Below are 15,775 nucleotides of genomic sequence, written 5' to 3'. Positions count from 1 at the left end.
CTAGATAATGACAGCAGGTTTTGATGATATAACATTCTTAAATAAAATCCAATAATTAACCTTGTCTCATTTCTAGGTAGAAGCAACTGAAACAGGTTTTGCTGGTGGAAAAACGTTTGACAAGGACTTATCATTTGAGGAAGAGGATGAACATCAATCTTCAACTGTTGCCATGCATGGCAGTGCTTGTAGTTCAGACCTGAATGTTAACCTCTCAATTCTATCACTGACTTATGAGGTAATGAAGACACTTGAACTTAAACTGCCTCTCTATAATTTGTAAATTGTTGATGTGGTGTTTGTCTTTTTTTAAGTTGAATGGGGACACAGATTTCTTCCTGAAAGTATTGTACATTTCAGGTATTGAATGAACTCTGTTATATATTAAAATGGGTATTTTAGGAAGGGGAATTCGAGAGATGGGAATAGCTGTGCCATTAGTTATGGGATGAAGGGAGGCACAAAAAATTAGGTTTAGGCTCGGGAGAGAATAAGAAGATCAAAAATAAGAACATGAGAAGACCATACAATCCGTTGAACTGCTCCAGCATACCATCTAACTGTGACTGATCTTTGGACTTGGACTCTACTTTCCCACTAGCTCCGACCTTTTTAATTCCATGACAGACTAGAAATCTGCATTTCAATATCACGCATATTCCATGGTAGAACATTCCTAATCTTTTGGGCTAGAGATTTCTAAAGATTCAGAACTCTGAGTAAAGAACTTCGTTATAAGTGATCGCCCCCTTACGTTGAAACTGTTCTAGAGTCCCCAGTCATGGGAAACAAACGTCTAAGTATCTATCCTATTAAGTTTCTTTGAGAATTTTGAAGGTTTCAGTGAGATCTCCTGTCATTCTTTTTAGATGCCAGAGAATAGACCCGATTCACTTCACCTCATAGGTGACACCCTCATCCTAGAAACCAATATAGTGATCCTTTGCTATACTGCCTCCTGTGCGAATGTATCCTTTCTCAAACATGGGGACCAAAATTGAACAGAGTTCTGTTTATGGTCTAATAAAATCATGTAAAATTTCAGCAAGGTTTCTTTTTATTCTTGTGCTCCAATTCTCTGAAATAAATGAAATAAAGAACAGCGGATACTGGAAATTTGAAACAAAAACAGTAATTGCTGGAGAAACTCAGCAGGTCTGGTACCATCTTTGGAGAGGGAACAGTTAACATTCTGAGTCCAGTGACCCTGCTTCAGAACGAGTTATAGCATCATAAAGTTATACAGCATGGAAACAGACCTTTTTGGTCTGACTCATCTATGCCAACCAGATATCCTAAATTAATCTAGTCCCATTTGCCAGCATTTGGCCCTTATTCCTCTAAACCCATCCTAGTCACGTACAAATCCGGATGGCTTTTAAGTGTTGTAATTGTACCAGCCTCCAGCCTCTGCGTGAAAATGTTGCCCCTTGGGTCCCTTTTAAATCTTTCCCTTCTCACCTTTTAAACCCACGCTGTAAGATTTGGATTCCGCTAACCTGGGCAAAAGACCTTGGCTAAATCCAGACCGAAAGAACTGCGGATGCTGTAAACGAGGAACAAAAACAGAAGTTGCTGGAAAAGCTCAGTAGATCTGACAACATCTATGAAGAAAAATCAGTTGACGTTTCAGGTCTGGTGATCCTTCCTCAGAACACTCCCCAAGACCTTAGCATTAAGTGTATGTCCTGCCCTGATTTGCCTTTCCAAAATGCAACATGTCACATTTATCTGAATTAAACTCCCTCTGCTACTCCTTGGCCTGTTGGCCCATCTAATCAAGATCCTGTTGTACTCTGAGGCAGCCTTCTTGACTGTCCACTACACCACCATTTTTGGTATCATTTGCAAACTTATGCGTGTGAACATAGGAGGTATGGTTAATATCATTTATATAAATGGCAAAAAGCAGTGGACTCGCCACTGACCCTTGTGGCATATCAATGGTCATGGGCTTCCAGTCAGAAGAGTAACTGTCCACCACCTTCTGTCTTCAAGCCAGTTCAGAATCCAAATAGCTAATTCTCCCTGTATTCCATGTGATCTAACCTTGCTAACCAGTCTACCATGTCGAGCACCTTACTGAAGTCCATACAGATCGCATTCACCATGCTGCTTTCGTCAGTCCTCTTTGTTACTTCTTCCAACTAGTCAATCATGTTAGTGAGACACTATTTCCCACGCACAAAGCCACATTGACTATACCTAATTTGCCATTTCCTTTCCAAATACATGTAAATCTTGTCCCTTAGGATCCCCTCTAACAACTTGCCCACCACTGGTGTCAGGCTCGCCGATCTATAGTTCCCTTGCTTTTCCTTACCACCTTTCTTAAATAGTAGCACCACATTAGCCAACCTCCAGTCTTCCAGCACCTCACCTGTGGCATACTGATGCAAATATCTCAGCAAGGGGCCCGGCAATCACTTCCCTAGCTTCCTAAAAATTCTGGGGTACACCTGATCTGGTCTTGGGGATTTATTCACCTTTATGCGTTTTAAGATGTCCAGAACCATCACCTCTGTAATATGGGCATTTTTCAAGCTATTGCTATTTATTTTCCCACATTTCATATCTTCCATATCCTTCTATACAGTCAAGACAGATGCGCAATACTCATTTAGTATCTTCTCCACCTCCTGCGTTTCCACACCTATGCAGCCTTGCTGATCTTTAAGGGCCCTGTTCTCTTCCCTAGTTACCCTTTTGTCCTTAATGTATTTGTAGAATCCCTTTGGATTCTCCTTAACCCTATTTGCCAAATCAATGTCACATCCCCTTTGTGCCGTCCTAATTTCCCTCTTAAGTTTACTTCTACTGCCTTTATGCTCTCTTCTCGGGATTCATTCAATCTCTGCTGTCTATACCTGACACATGCTTCCTCCTTTCTCTTGACCAAAACCTTAATTTCTCTCGTTGTCCAGCATCCCTACACCTACCAGCCTTGCCCCTCACCCTAATGGGAACATACTGTCTCTGGACTCTCGTTATCTCATTTTTGAAGGCTTCCCACTTTCCTGCCGTCCCTTTACCTGCGAATATCTGCCTCCCAGTCAAACTTTGAAAGTTCTTGCCCAGTACTGTCAAAATTGACCTTCCTCCAATTTAGAACTTTAACTTTTAGATCCGGTCTATACTTTTCCATTACCATTTTTGAAACTAGTAGAATTATGACCACTGGCCCCACAGTGCTCCCCATTGACATTTCAGTCACCTGTCCTGCCGTATTTCCCTAGAGTAGGTCGAGTTTTGCTCCTTCTCTCATAGGTACATCCACATACTGAATCAGAAAATTTTCTTGTACATACTTAAAAAAAATTCCTCTCCTTCCAAGCCCTTGACGCTTACAGCAGTTCCAAGTCTATGTTTGGAAAGCTAATCTCCTGCCATTACCACCCTATTATTCTTACAGATAACTGAGATCTCCTTACAAATTTTCTTCTCAATTTCCTGCTGACTGTTTTAGCGGGGGGAAGGGTCTATAGTACAATCCCAATAAGATGATCATCCCTTTCTTATTTCTCAGTTCCATCCAAATGACTTCCCTGGACGTACTCCGTGATATCCTCCCTAAGTACAGCTATAGTGTTGTCTCTAATCAAAAACACCATTCCCCCTCCCTCCTCACTTGCCCCCCTGCCCTTCTATTCTTCCTATAGCATCTATACCCAGGAACATTTAAGCTGCGAGTCTTGTCCATCCCTGAGCAATGTTTCTGTAATTGCTGTGATATCCCAGTCCTATATTCGCAACCAGGCCCTGAGTCATCTGCCTTACCTGTTAGAACCCTTGCATTGAAATAAATGCAGTTTAATTTATCAATCCTACTTTGTGCTCTGCTTTGTTCCTGCCTCCCTTGACTGTTTGACTGACTTCTTTTCCCAACTACACCATTATCATACTGATCTCTTTTTTTCTCGCTATCTCCCTGGGTCCCCCCCCAACCCTTTACTAGTATAAATTCTCCCAAGCAGCACTAGCAAATCTCCCTGCCAATATATTAGTCCCCTTTCAATTCAGGCGTAATCCATCCCTTTTTTATACACGCCACTTCTACCCTAGAAGAGATTCCAGTGATCAAAAAAATGTGAACCCTTTTCCCCTACACCAGTTCCTCAGCCACACGTTCATCTGCTCTATTCTCCTATTCGTACTCTTACTAGCTCGTGGCACCGGGAGTAATCCAGATATTACGACCATTGAGGACCTACTTTTTAAATTTCTGCCTAATTTGCTATATTCTGTCCTCAGAACCTCAACCTTTTCTCTTCCTGTGTCATTTAGTTCTAATGTGTACAACAACCTCTTGCTGGTCCCTCTCACTTTTGAGAATGCTCTGTACCCTTCAAGATATCCTTGATCCTGGCGACAGGGAGGCAGCGCACCATTCTGATACAAAATTAAAAACTGAGAGAACTACGGATACTCTAAATTGGGAAGAGAAACAAAAGTTGCTGGAAAAGCTCAACAGGTCTAGGAGCATCTGTGAAGAAAAGATCAGAGTCAACGTTTCGGGTCTGATGACCCTTCGTGAGAACTGCACCATTCTGATGTCTTGTTTCTGCAGCTGATAACGTCTGGCTGTGACCATACAGTGCCTTTAAGAGCTCTCCTGTACTGCGTCTCTTGAAGAGGGGTGTTGACACCATGGTGCCACCATGCCTGCTTCAGAAGCAATTATTAAGCATCTGTGAACTCCCTAAGTGCTTTTTTCAAAAAAAAAAGACAAAAGAAGCGTCAGTGGTGCAGTCAGGCTCACAAAACCAGGGTTTTAGTTTTGCTTTCAGTTGGGATTTGGAGTTGGCTATTGAAGCTGATAGATGCGTCTCTCGCCTGCTCGTGTGCGCGCTCCCTCTGTGTCTCTGTCTGTCTCTACAGTAGTTTGTTTGTTTGTTTGTTTGTCTGTTCCTTTCTCCTAGACTAGAGACACAGTAGAATTTCCTTATGTGCTGTTCTGAATTTTCTGTTACCACAGGTGTGTTTATGGGATGCAGCTATGTTGGAATAGTTAGTGGTTATGTAATCTATTATTTTGTTAAGTATTTCAATAGCGTTATAGTTGTGCCAGTGTTTTAACTGTGTTGTGAGAATAGTGTGTTTTGCTTAAAGCCTAGTTGTGGACCAATCAAAACATATCTGGAACACAGCGCCTTACACTTCCCTTTGAACAAAATAAAAAAAGTTTAAGAGTATAGGCTACTTATTTGATATATATTTAGAGGGTTTGGTCTGGTCCATAACAAATTAGCAGTTTGGGTTCAGGATTAAAATCTCTAATTGTAGGCTGGGTTTAGGATTATTGGACTCAAAGACAGTGAATGGGTGGTGAATGTTGATGTTCTGTTTTTGAGGTGTTGTTTTAAATAAGCTGTGCCTTGTGAGATAATGGCTGTTTTGATGGCTAAGAGTTTCCTGGTGTGGAAGACGTCACTTGGGGGTGGTTTACAGAATGTGAGTAACACAAGCTGTTGGAATTGGCAGACAAGTTGAAGTTGAGGTTGCCAGTGCCCATGAGTCAAATTGCAACAATAGCTCAGCATTTAAATTGCCAGAACTATAGTCTAAGTCATTGGAAATAGTTAAAATTCAATTACAAATGAAGCAGCTTGAATTGGAGGCAATGGCAAAAGAAATAGAATAGCCTTGCCGAAGAAAGGAAAAAAAGTGATTTTGAACTTTGGAAGCTAGCACAGAAAAGTGAAAGCTGACTTACAATGGAGCAAGTAAAAGTAAAATCGGAGTAGCAATGAGGGCAGTGATGAAAAGTGAATAAATCATAGCCAAAGGCCCGTTGGGGATCTATTTAAATATGTCCAAGCATTGCCAAGGTTCGTTGAGAAGGACAAAGAAACCCTTTTCATTTTGAGAAAATGGCTAAACAAATGAAATAGCCACTCACCATGTGTGTTTTGTTGATTCCAAAAAAGTTGGGTTGATGGAACAAGTGAGGTATTTGCATCACTGTCAGAGGAGGTGTCTGGGGAGTACAATGAGGTGGCAGAAAAAAACCATCTTAAGTGCACATGAGCTAGGGCCAGAAACTTATGGACAATGTTTTGGGAATCTGAGGAGGAACCTTGTCAACTGTACAGAGTTTGAAAGGATCGAATGAAGTAACTTATATCAGACATATGATGCCCTTAGACTGTTATTTTGCACCCTGTCTAAAGCTTCCACGTCCTTCCTATAATAAGGCGACCGGAGCTGAACACAATTTCGCATGATATAGATATAGGAAATGCTGTTCCAATTAAGCAACTTCTAATTGGCTTTACTGTCTAAAATTGGCACAATTTCAAAAAAATTAAAAGCCCACTCATAGACAACATAAAGTGAACCAGATGGTACCAAATGGTTATGACTACTGCAGAATCACTGCAGTTACAAAATACGATTCATATCCTATTTGATGTTTGGAAGACTGTATTGAGATGGTGGGACAAGCAAATTATATATCTGTGCCGAACTTACTCGGAGAATACTGGCAAGTAACTTTATCCAAGAGGGCGATGGAAATCTCGGCTTTCGTGACACCAAATGTTCTTTACAGGCTTAAATTCACGCCATTTGTAATGAAGAATGCACCAGTCACATTTCAAAGATTAACCAATAAGGTTATTATGGGATTATCTAATTGTGTGGTGTACATAGACTAATGATTTTTATTCACACATTTGGAACATCTAGCTGAATTGCTTGATCGCTTCAAGAGGTGGGCTTGACCTGACTAAGGGTGAGTTTGCAAAAGCCCAAGTCCCATTCCAAGGCCATATCGTTGGTCATGGACAGATGACCCCATGGCATGTGAAAACAAAGGTTATTGGGGAGTTTGCCATGCTGTCATTGAAGAGGAAAGAACTATGATTCCTGGGTCTGACTGGTTTTTAACCTCAAATTCATAATAAATTTTAGCAGTGTATGTGCTCCATTGACTGACTTGAAGTCCAGAAGATTTCAGTGGACAGATGAGTGTCAGAAGGCATTTGACAGCCCCAATGCTATTTTGACCACTGCCCTGGTGTTAGCAACAAGTAATTATGTAAGACCATTCAAGGTGGCTGTCAATGAGAGTGTTGTGGGTGTCGGTACTGTCCTTTTAAAAGAAGATGCCAAGAGGATAGAAAAACCTATTGGGTATTTCTCCAAAATGTTGAATATTCATCAACAGAAATATTCCACATTGAGGAAGGGACCTTACGTTTGGTGTTGGTGTTGCAATATTTCAACATTTAGGTTATAAGTAATGAATCTAAGGACAATTGTGTATACTGATCATAACCTCTTAATGTTTTTGGAAAAAGATAAGGATTGTAAAAACCAGGCTGTTTTGTTGAGTTTATTGTTACAGCCACTCTATTTGAAAATTCCACACATGCTACAGTGAGAAAACATAATTGCAGATGTGTTGTCACAACTTTGATGGGAGACAGTGTGTTTGAAAGAAACAGGTTGATATGGACTGTAGTATTGAATTGTAGCATAGTAATGGCGTGACACTAAAGGTTTTGAAAATGAAGCCGCCTTTCTTTATTTGTCTATATTTTTAAGGTGGGAGAGGTGTGATGATATGCTGTACCTTTTAACAGATGTTCTGTACTGTTTCCCTTGAAGAAGGGTGTTGACACCATAGTGCCAACATGTCTGCATTAGAAGCAATTGTTAAACAGCTTTGAGCTCCCTAAGTATTTTTAAATTAAGACAAAAGAAGCATGAGTGGGTGGAATAAGGGTCTGAAGAAGGGTGTAGGCCTGAAACGTCAGCCTTCCTGCTCCTCTGATGCTGCTTGGCCTGCTGTGTTCATCCAGCTCTATACCTTGTTATCCCATGAGTAGGTGGAGTTAGGCTCACATAGTGCCAGGGCTTTAGTTTTGCTTTCAGTTGAGGTTTGGAGTTGGCTGCTGAAACTGATAGATACAGCTCTGTCTGTGCTGCTGCAAAAAGCTTGAGTACTCTCTCTGCAGCCTGATTTGTTTGCTTGCTTTCTGTGTTCCTTTCTCTTAGACTAGAGAGGAGATGTGAGGAAAATCTGTTTTGCTGAATTTGCCTTTGTGAAAGGTATGTTTTTGGAATGTTGCTATTATTGGAAAAGTTGATGATTAGCAGTTAAATAATATTTTTAAGTATTCAATAGAGTTAAAATTGTGCTAATTATTTTTTGTTTGTACTTTATGTTGTAAGAATAAAGTGTGTTTTGCTTAAAGCCTAGTAATGAACCAATTGAATCACATCTGGAACGCACTACCTTACACTTGCATTTAGATAAAATAAAACTGGAAAATGAGTCTGTCCACATGATCAGTGTTTCATCGGGGGCGCATTTTGGCAACAGTGATCATAATTCTGTAAGTTTTAAGATAGATAACTATCAGATAGGGAATTCTAATTACAACAATGTTAGACAGGAACTGGAGAAATTAGATTGAGTGGCTGTTTGAGGATAATTCCACATCTGACACATGGGAGTCTTTTAAAGGCCAATTGATCAAAGTTCAGGACCAGCATGTTTGCTTAAAGATGAAAAATAAGAATGGCAAGATTCAGGAATCCTGGATGAAAAGAGATTTTGAAAGTTTATCTAAAACATAAAGGAGGTATATATAAGGTTTAGGGAACTGAAATCAGACCAGTTCCTTGAGGAATATAGAGTAAGCAGAAAAGAACTAAAACCAGGAATAGGAGAGTTGAAAGGAGCCATGAGATGTCCTGGCATGTAAGATTAAGGAGAACTTCGATCTGTATATTTGGAGCACGAGGATAACTAGGGAAAGGATATACCTGCTCGGGGACAAAGAAAATTTAGGCATGGAGCCAGCAAAAGTGTATGAAGTCCTTAATGAGTACATCATTTTGCATCCATATTCGCCCAGGAAAAGGATATGGATGATAAGATTAGGGAGGAATATGTTGATATTATAGGGCATGTTCATATTAAGGAGCAAGTGTTGGGTGTTTTTAAAACATTAAGGTAGATAGTCCCTAAGGACTGATGGAATCTATCCCAGGGTACTGAAGGAGGCCAGGGTGGAGATTGCTGGGGCCTTGACGGAGATCTTTGTATCTTCTTTAGCCACAGGTGAGGTCCCATAAGACTGGAGAATTGCCGATGATGTTAATTTGTTGAACAAGGACAATAGGGATAATTCACAAAATTATAGGTTGGTGAGCCTTGCAGGAGTCACAGAATCACAGAAACCATACAGCATGGAAACAGGCCATTTGGCCCAACAAGTCCATACCGGCCCTCCGAGGAGCATCCCACCCAGACCCATTCCCCTACCCTTACATTTTCCATGTCTAACTCACCTAACCTAAACATCCCTGGACGCGATGGGCAATTTAGTATGGCCAGTCCACCCACCCTACACATCTTTGGACTGTGGGAGGAAACCCACGCAGACATGGGGACAATGTGCAAACTCCACATAGACAGTCACCCGAGGGTGAAATCGAACCTGGATTCCTGGTATTGTGAGGCAGCGGTGCTAATCACTGAGCCACCGTGCCGCCCGAAATTATTGGAGAAGATACTTGGGAACAGGATTTACTTGCATTTGATAAATGTAGTTATTCGGGATAGTCAACGTTGTTTTGTGCAGGGGTGGTCTTATCTCTCGAATTCGAGTTTTTTGAGGAAGCGATGAATATGATTAAGGTGAGCGCTGTGGATGTTGTCTACGTGGACTTGTCAGATACTTTTGACAAGGTCCCTTTTGGTAGGCTGGTCCAGAAAATTAAATTGAATGGGATCCACAGTGAGTTGGTAATTTGGATACAAAAATGGCTTACTGTTAGGCAGAGGGTAGTTGTGGAAGGGTATTTTTCTGACTGGAGTTCTGTGAATAGCGGTGTTCTGCAAGGATCAGTGCTGGGATGTTCGTTAGTACTATTTTAGCTGGTCTGATTAGTAACTTTGCAGATGACATTTTTTTTTGCTCAGGATGGTCGGGGATCTGAAATTCGATATCGAATCCTGAAACGATATTAGAGGCAGTAACTGTCAACATTTAACTAGTACTGGGTACTAGGATATGCATTTCATATAAGGCTATTTGTCAAAATCAGTAAGGTGAGATTACGGTAGCTGACTCATTGAAGCTCCTTCAGTGTTTTCAATTTTACATGGTTCAGTGTAAATAATGTCATGCACTATATGCACTAACAAATTTAAAAGCAATTCTTAAAATTCTTTTGGTACCTTGACAAACCTCCTTTTCTCAAGATCATCGGAGATTGGACAGATAACCTGATTTGCGCGTTGGAGCTCATGAATGTTCCAATACTGATTCAGTGGGAATTCATTTAGACATTTGAACCTCCAGCAGCGGTGAATTCCCTGATCCAGAGGACCTTCCAAGATAGACTATTTTGAATAATTACATCATCCGTACCTGGACAATACCCACAAAATGTTAAATGTAAAAATCCTCACTTAACCTTTGGATAACTTTGCAACTTAACCCTCCCCAACCCAATGCACGTTAAGTTGATATGACTTGTATGCATAGGTTCTCCGTATTGTTTTTTCCATAGATTTCTGTACCAAAGGAGTTCAGTGAGGTCCGGAATCGGGAAGGAGTTGCTGCATTCCTACGCTGGCCAAATGTTCTGTTTAATGTGGCATGTGGTTTGAATGGGAGCAGGGTGAAATGATAATCTTAGGTTTTTAGAGTGCTCCACCTTTCCTCTTTCAGTTATGAATATTTTAAAGCTATTTAGAAGGACATGTCTTTTTGATATTTTCAAAATTATTCCACTCTTTAAGGATGCACAAGAAAATTCCTTGGGTGCTTGCAGCATGTCCTCCACTGAAGAGAGTGATGAGAAACAGATGTCCTTAGCCAAAGGATTTGAGAAAACCATTACCATTGCAAAAGGCAGTGCTAGTCTGGGTATGTGTCCGGTATAGATTCATTAAACCTACTGCTAGGAATAATGTGTTTTTGCCATGTTTTAAGTCTTTTTATTTATTGTTTACATAGTCATTATCCAATATAGTTTCAATGGTTAATGCAATATTTTCAAAAGAACAGAAGAGAAGTATGGCACAAGAGCAGGCCCTTCGGCCCTCCAAGCCTGTGCTGATCGTCATGCCCTGACTGAACTAAAAATCAAGGCTTCTGCCCTTATTTGGTCCACATCCCTCTACTCCCTCCCTATTCATATAACCATGCAGATGCCTCTTAAATGTTGTAAACGTGCCTGCTTCCACGACAACCTCTGGCAGTGCATTCCAGGCTCCTACCACTTTTTGCGTGAAAAACTTTCCTCGCACATCTCCCTTAAACTTTTGCCCTCTTACCTTGAACCTGTGCCCCCTTGTAATTGAAACTTCAATGTAGGGAAAAAGCCTCTGACTATCCACCCAACCTATGCCTCTCATAATTTTGTAGACCTCTATCAGGTCGCCTCTCAACCGCCATCTTTTTAACCTTTTCCTCGTAGCCAATGCCCTTGAGACAGGGCAACATCCTGGTGAACCTTCTCTGCACTCTCTCCAAAGCTTCCATGTCCTTCTGGTAATGTGACGACCAAAACAGCACGCATTTTCATAAATAGTAGATTTTTACATATTTTTGCAGTTTCTTAGGGTTTAGCTATTTGCTACTCTCAATCTTGCAATGTTGTCAGTCGCGTTATAAGATCTAATGTAATGAGATATAGACGACGTATTAGTTGGTCTACATCCCGGTCCTCCCGTCTTCATTGTTTACAGCTCTGGTTAATAATTGTATTTTTGCTCTTGACAAATGAAGGCCACTCAATGTTACTTCCTAAATAACTTTTAAAACCAGTAATATTGATGACACAAAATCCTTATTATCCACAAGGGATGGGAGTATGGATCTTCTGTGGATGACACAAAAATGTGGATAGTGATACAATAAGAATCCTCTATCTAGTGCGAAGAATCGGGCAAGCTTTCAGGACCTGTCAACTAGTGGGGGAATAAAACAGGCCCGGGGTGATCTTGAGTACGTGGATCCGTGGGTAGCCAATCCACGTTCAGTGAGGACTGAGTGTATCTTAAGCTGACCTCTCAAAATTATAAGTAACCACATTCAAAAAGGTATACGTTGCAGGACATTTTTCTTTCTAAATTATATTCATAGGATGTGGGTATCACTAACATGCCAGCATTTTTGTCCTTCACTAATTGCACTTCAGAAGGTTGTGGCATGCTGCCATCTTGAATTGCTGTAACCCATCTAGTGTGGACACACCTATAGATTTGATAGGAAGTGAGTTCCAGGATTTTGATCCATAGACAGTGAAGGATATTCTTTGAAGTGAATTAACGCAATGAATTTATCCATAGAACACCGTTGTAACTGGACAAATCAAGTAAGCAATGATTGGTCTGGAAGATGAGTTTGTAGAATGCTGTTGTGACTGTGTTTTCTGATACTATATGTTCTGAAATAATGAACAATAAGGTTATTTTAGTCATTGTTATTGCATGATGAGGCATGACTAATTAGTAATCATAGAAGATCACTACAATTGATTTCCACATAAAATTTGAAAATGTCATATTCCAATCAGAGGAAAAACAACCTGAACTACTTCAAAGGCAATTACATAGGTATGAACAAAGAGTTTGATTGAGTAAACAGGCTAAAAGGAATAATTAAAACAAAATTGCAATGAAGTCTCTCTGTTGAAGGGAGAAAAAACATTCTTCAGGGGAAAAAGAACTCTCCAAAGCAGAGATTAAACGTCAATTGTTTTTCAAACATCAGAAGTTTAAGATTTTTTTTTTTTTAAATGTGTGATGAGATAGTGCGGTCCCATTGAATTCTATGGTCTTTTATCTCTAATAAACTCGATTTTAAAAATTCAGGTGCTGCACAATCTTCGTTAATTTGTTCTTAAAACATCTAGAAATTCACATTTAATTAAGGCCTAAAAGATCACTCCTAGATCTGTGTTTTTTTTAACTTGAAGTTGATTTAATGATCCATTTTAAAGTGCCATTAGCCAAGTTAGAATGTGTAAGCATATAAAGGCATGTAAGTTAACAGTGGGAAATACTTATTCAATATTTCAACCAAAACATATTGCATTGAGAAAGGAAAACTTCTCAAGATTCATTCGTGGTTTGCAATCAAGGTATAGATAGTATTGGAGTTTGCAAAGAAAAGCAGGAAGTCTGAGGATTCAGTATTTTGAAGCCACCAAGTGCCACCAAAAATTTGAGCAATAAAATTGAATATGAGTAAACTACTGAATATCATTTAAACAGATTGGAAGAATTTGTGCAAATATGTGAAAAGGCAAAGAATAACAAAACTGAAAATTGGATGAATTATCGGGAGTGAGGAAGTGGCGGAGGCATTGAACACCCAACGTGTGTCTGTTGTCACAACAAAGTACAAGCTACTTGCCAAAATAGAGGGTAATCAGGTGCTAATGAGTGAGCAAATTTGAGCTAACCAGTATCAGCAGAGAAGTAGTACTAGTGAAAACATCATCAAAATTCCACCATCTAATGACCTTCATTCTATCATGTAAAAGAGATAGCTGCAGAGACGGTGAATATGCTGCAATGATTTTCCAAAGTTTCCTGGATATTGTCAAAAATCGCACCAAACTTGTGATTTCAAATAAATTTGTTGTACTATAACCTGGTGTTGTGTGATTTTAAGACTTTATCCACCCCACTCCAAATCCAGCACCGCCACTTCCTGGATATTGGAACAATTGCGGCAAATGTTTGATACTCAAGAAGGTAAGAGAGCAAACCAAGGGCTTCAAACCAATCAGCTTGACATCAGACTGCTGAATTTTATTAAGAAATATCTCAAGTGTACTGAAAAATACATAGTATGTTTAAAATAAGTCAACGTGGTTTTTTGAAAAGGAAATCCTCTTTGACAAATGTATTAGCTTTTGAAAGATATAGATAGTATAGTAGCTAAGGGGGAAACCAAAACATGTATACAGGTACTTGGTTTTCCAAAACTCATTTGATGTTGTGCAACTCAAGATGAGAGCTCATGAAGTTGGGAATGGTGATCTGGGCATTTTCACATTGGCAGGCTGTGACTAGTGGAGTGTCTCAAATGTCTTTGCTGAGCCCTCAGCTATTAATAATCTATATTAATGACTTAAATGAAAAGATGTGGCATGCTGGCCTTTTATCGCAAAGGGATTGCAGAGCGAGAATAGAGATCTTGCATAGCTGTATGGGACATTGGTGTGATCATGCTTAGAATGTTTTGTGCCATTTACATCATATTTCAGAAAGTATGCTGTTATACTGGAAGAGATACAGATAAATGTGGGCAGAGTGAATAAGGTAGGTAGGGTTGGCATCATTGTCTTTCATCACTGGTTAATCCTTTCAACAATGTAAACGGGGTCAGTGTACTCTAGAGTCTAGAAGAATAAGAGGTTGTCTTATTGAAATAAGAAAGATTTATGAAGTGGTGTGACAGACAGAGGTGTTATTTCCCTGATTGGACCTGGACCACAGTTCTGTACAGGGTCAATAGCTTAGTAACGAGATGAGAAGAAAAGTCTTCACTCAAAGTATGAGGATCTTTAGTTTTTCTACCCACGAGAGTTTTAATTCATTCAGGGAATGTGGGGTTCACTGGCTGGGCCAACATCTTTATTCATCACTAATTGCATTTAAGAAGGGCTTCTTGAACTTCTGTAACCTGCTTGCTGTAGGTACACTTGGTGCTGTTATGAAGGGAGTTCCAGGATTTTGACCCAGCAACAATGATGCAACAGAAATATAGTTTCAAGTTGGGATGGTATGTTATCTAGAGGGATACTTTTAGGTGATTGTATTCTCCTGTAACTACTGTCCTTGTCCTTCTAGATGGTGGTTGAGATTGGAAGCTGCTATCAGAGCAACGTTGAGTTTTTTCAGTGTATCTTATAGATGCATCAGTGGTTGGGGGAAGTGAATGCCTGTGGATATCATGCTTATCAAGTATGCTGCTTTGACTTGGATGGTGTTAAGCTTCTTGAGTGTTGGTGGAGCTGCACTAATCCAGGCATATTGGCAGTATTTCACCAGATTCTGTGCTTGTGCTTTGCAGTTGGAGGGCAGGTTTTGGGGAGTTATTCTCTGCCTATGTTCCTAGCCTCTGATCTGTTCTTGGCCATTTGTATTTATATGCCTAGTCCAGTTCAGTTTTAGTCAATCTTGTCCATGTGCAAACCAAGGCTGTAGTGAGGTCAGTAGCTGAGTGGCTTTGATAGAACCCAAGTGAGCTTCAGTGAGCAGGTTATTGTAAAGCAAATCCTGGTTGATAGCCCTGTTAACAATCTTTTTCATCTCTTTTTACTTGCTTTACTTCCATCACTTCTCTTTGTCAAGAGTCTACTGGTGGTGCATTAATAGTTTGGATTGATAATAAGGGATTCGTTGTCTCAGTTGGCTGGATGGCTAGTTGGTGATGCAGAGTGATACGTTCAATTTTTGCACCAGTTGAAGTTACCATGAAGGATTCTCCTCTACCTTTCCCTTTGCCTGAAGTGTGATGACCCACAGGTTAAACCATCAGTCAACACTCTTTAATGAGAGAGCAGCTCTATGGTCCGGTAGGACTATTACAATTTTACCTTTTTTACCTGTTAATAGACCTTTTTTTGTGTGTCTGGAGATAACAACTGCAATTCTGTATATTTGGGTAGATGGACTGGATCAGTTTGGCTGTACGAGAGGGCAAGTTCTGATGTACAAGTCTTCGGTGCTATTGTCAGGGTGCATGGCTTTTAAAATGAGTCGGCTGCTGCTGATGGCATTGTCATGGATGCC

General features: G+C 40.1%; 1 protein-coding gene across 1 annotated transcript in view; it reads left to right on the top strand.

Moving 5' to 3' along the window:
• LOC109918161 (multiple PDZ domain protein) overlaps positions 1–15,775 on the top strand; it is a 263,630-nt gene that overhangs the window by 101,593 nt on the left and 146,262 nt on the right. The window contains exons 16-17 of the mRNA XM_048620387.1: positions 77–238; positions 10,763–10,889. Of these exons, the coding sequence (XP_048476344.1) occupies positions 77–238; positions 10,763–10,889 (289 nt within the window). The remainder of the gene's footprint in view (positions 1–76; positions 239–10,762; positions 10,890–15,775) is intronic.

The sequence above is a fragment of the Rhincodon typus genome, chromosome 3 (assembly GCF_021869965.1).
Source record: "Rhincodon typus isolate 14 chromosome 3, sRhiTyp1.1, whole genome shotgun sequence".
In the NCBI taxonomy this organism is placed as follows: domain Eukaryota; kingdom Metazoa; phylum Chordata; class Chondrichthyes; order Orectolobiformes; family Rhincodontidae; genus Rhincodon; species Rhincodon typus.
This window is presented reverse-complemented; position numbering and strand designations above follow the sequence as displayed.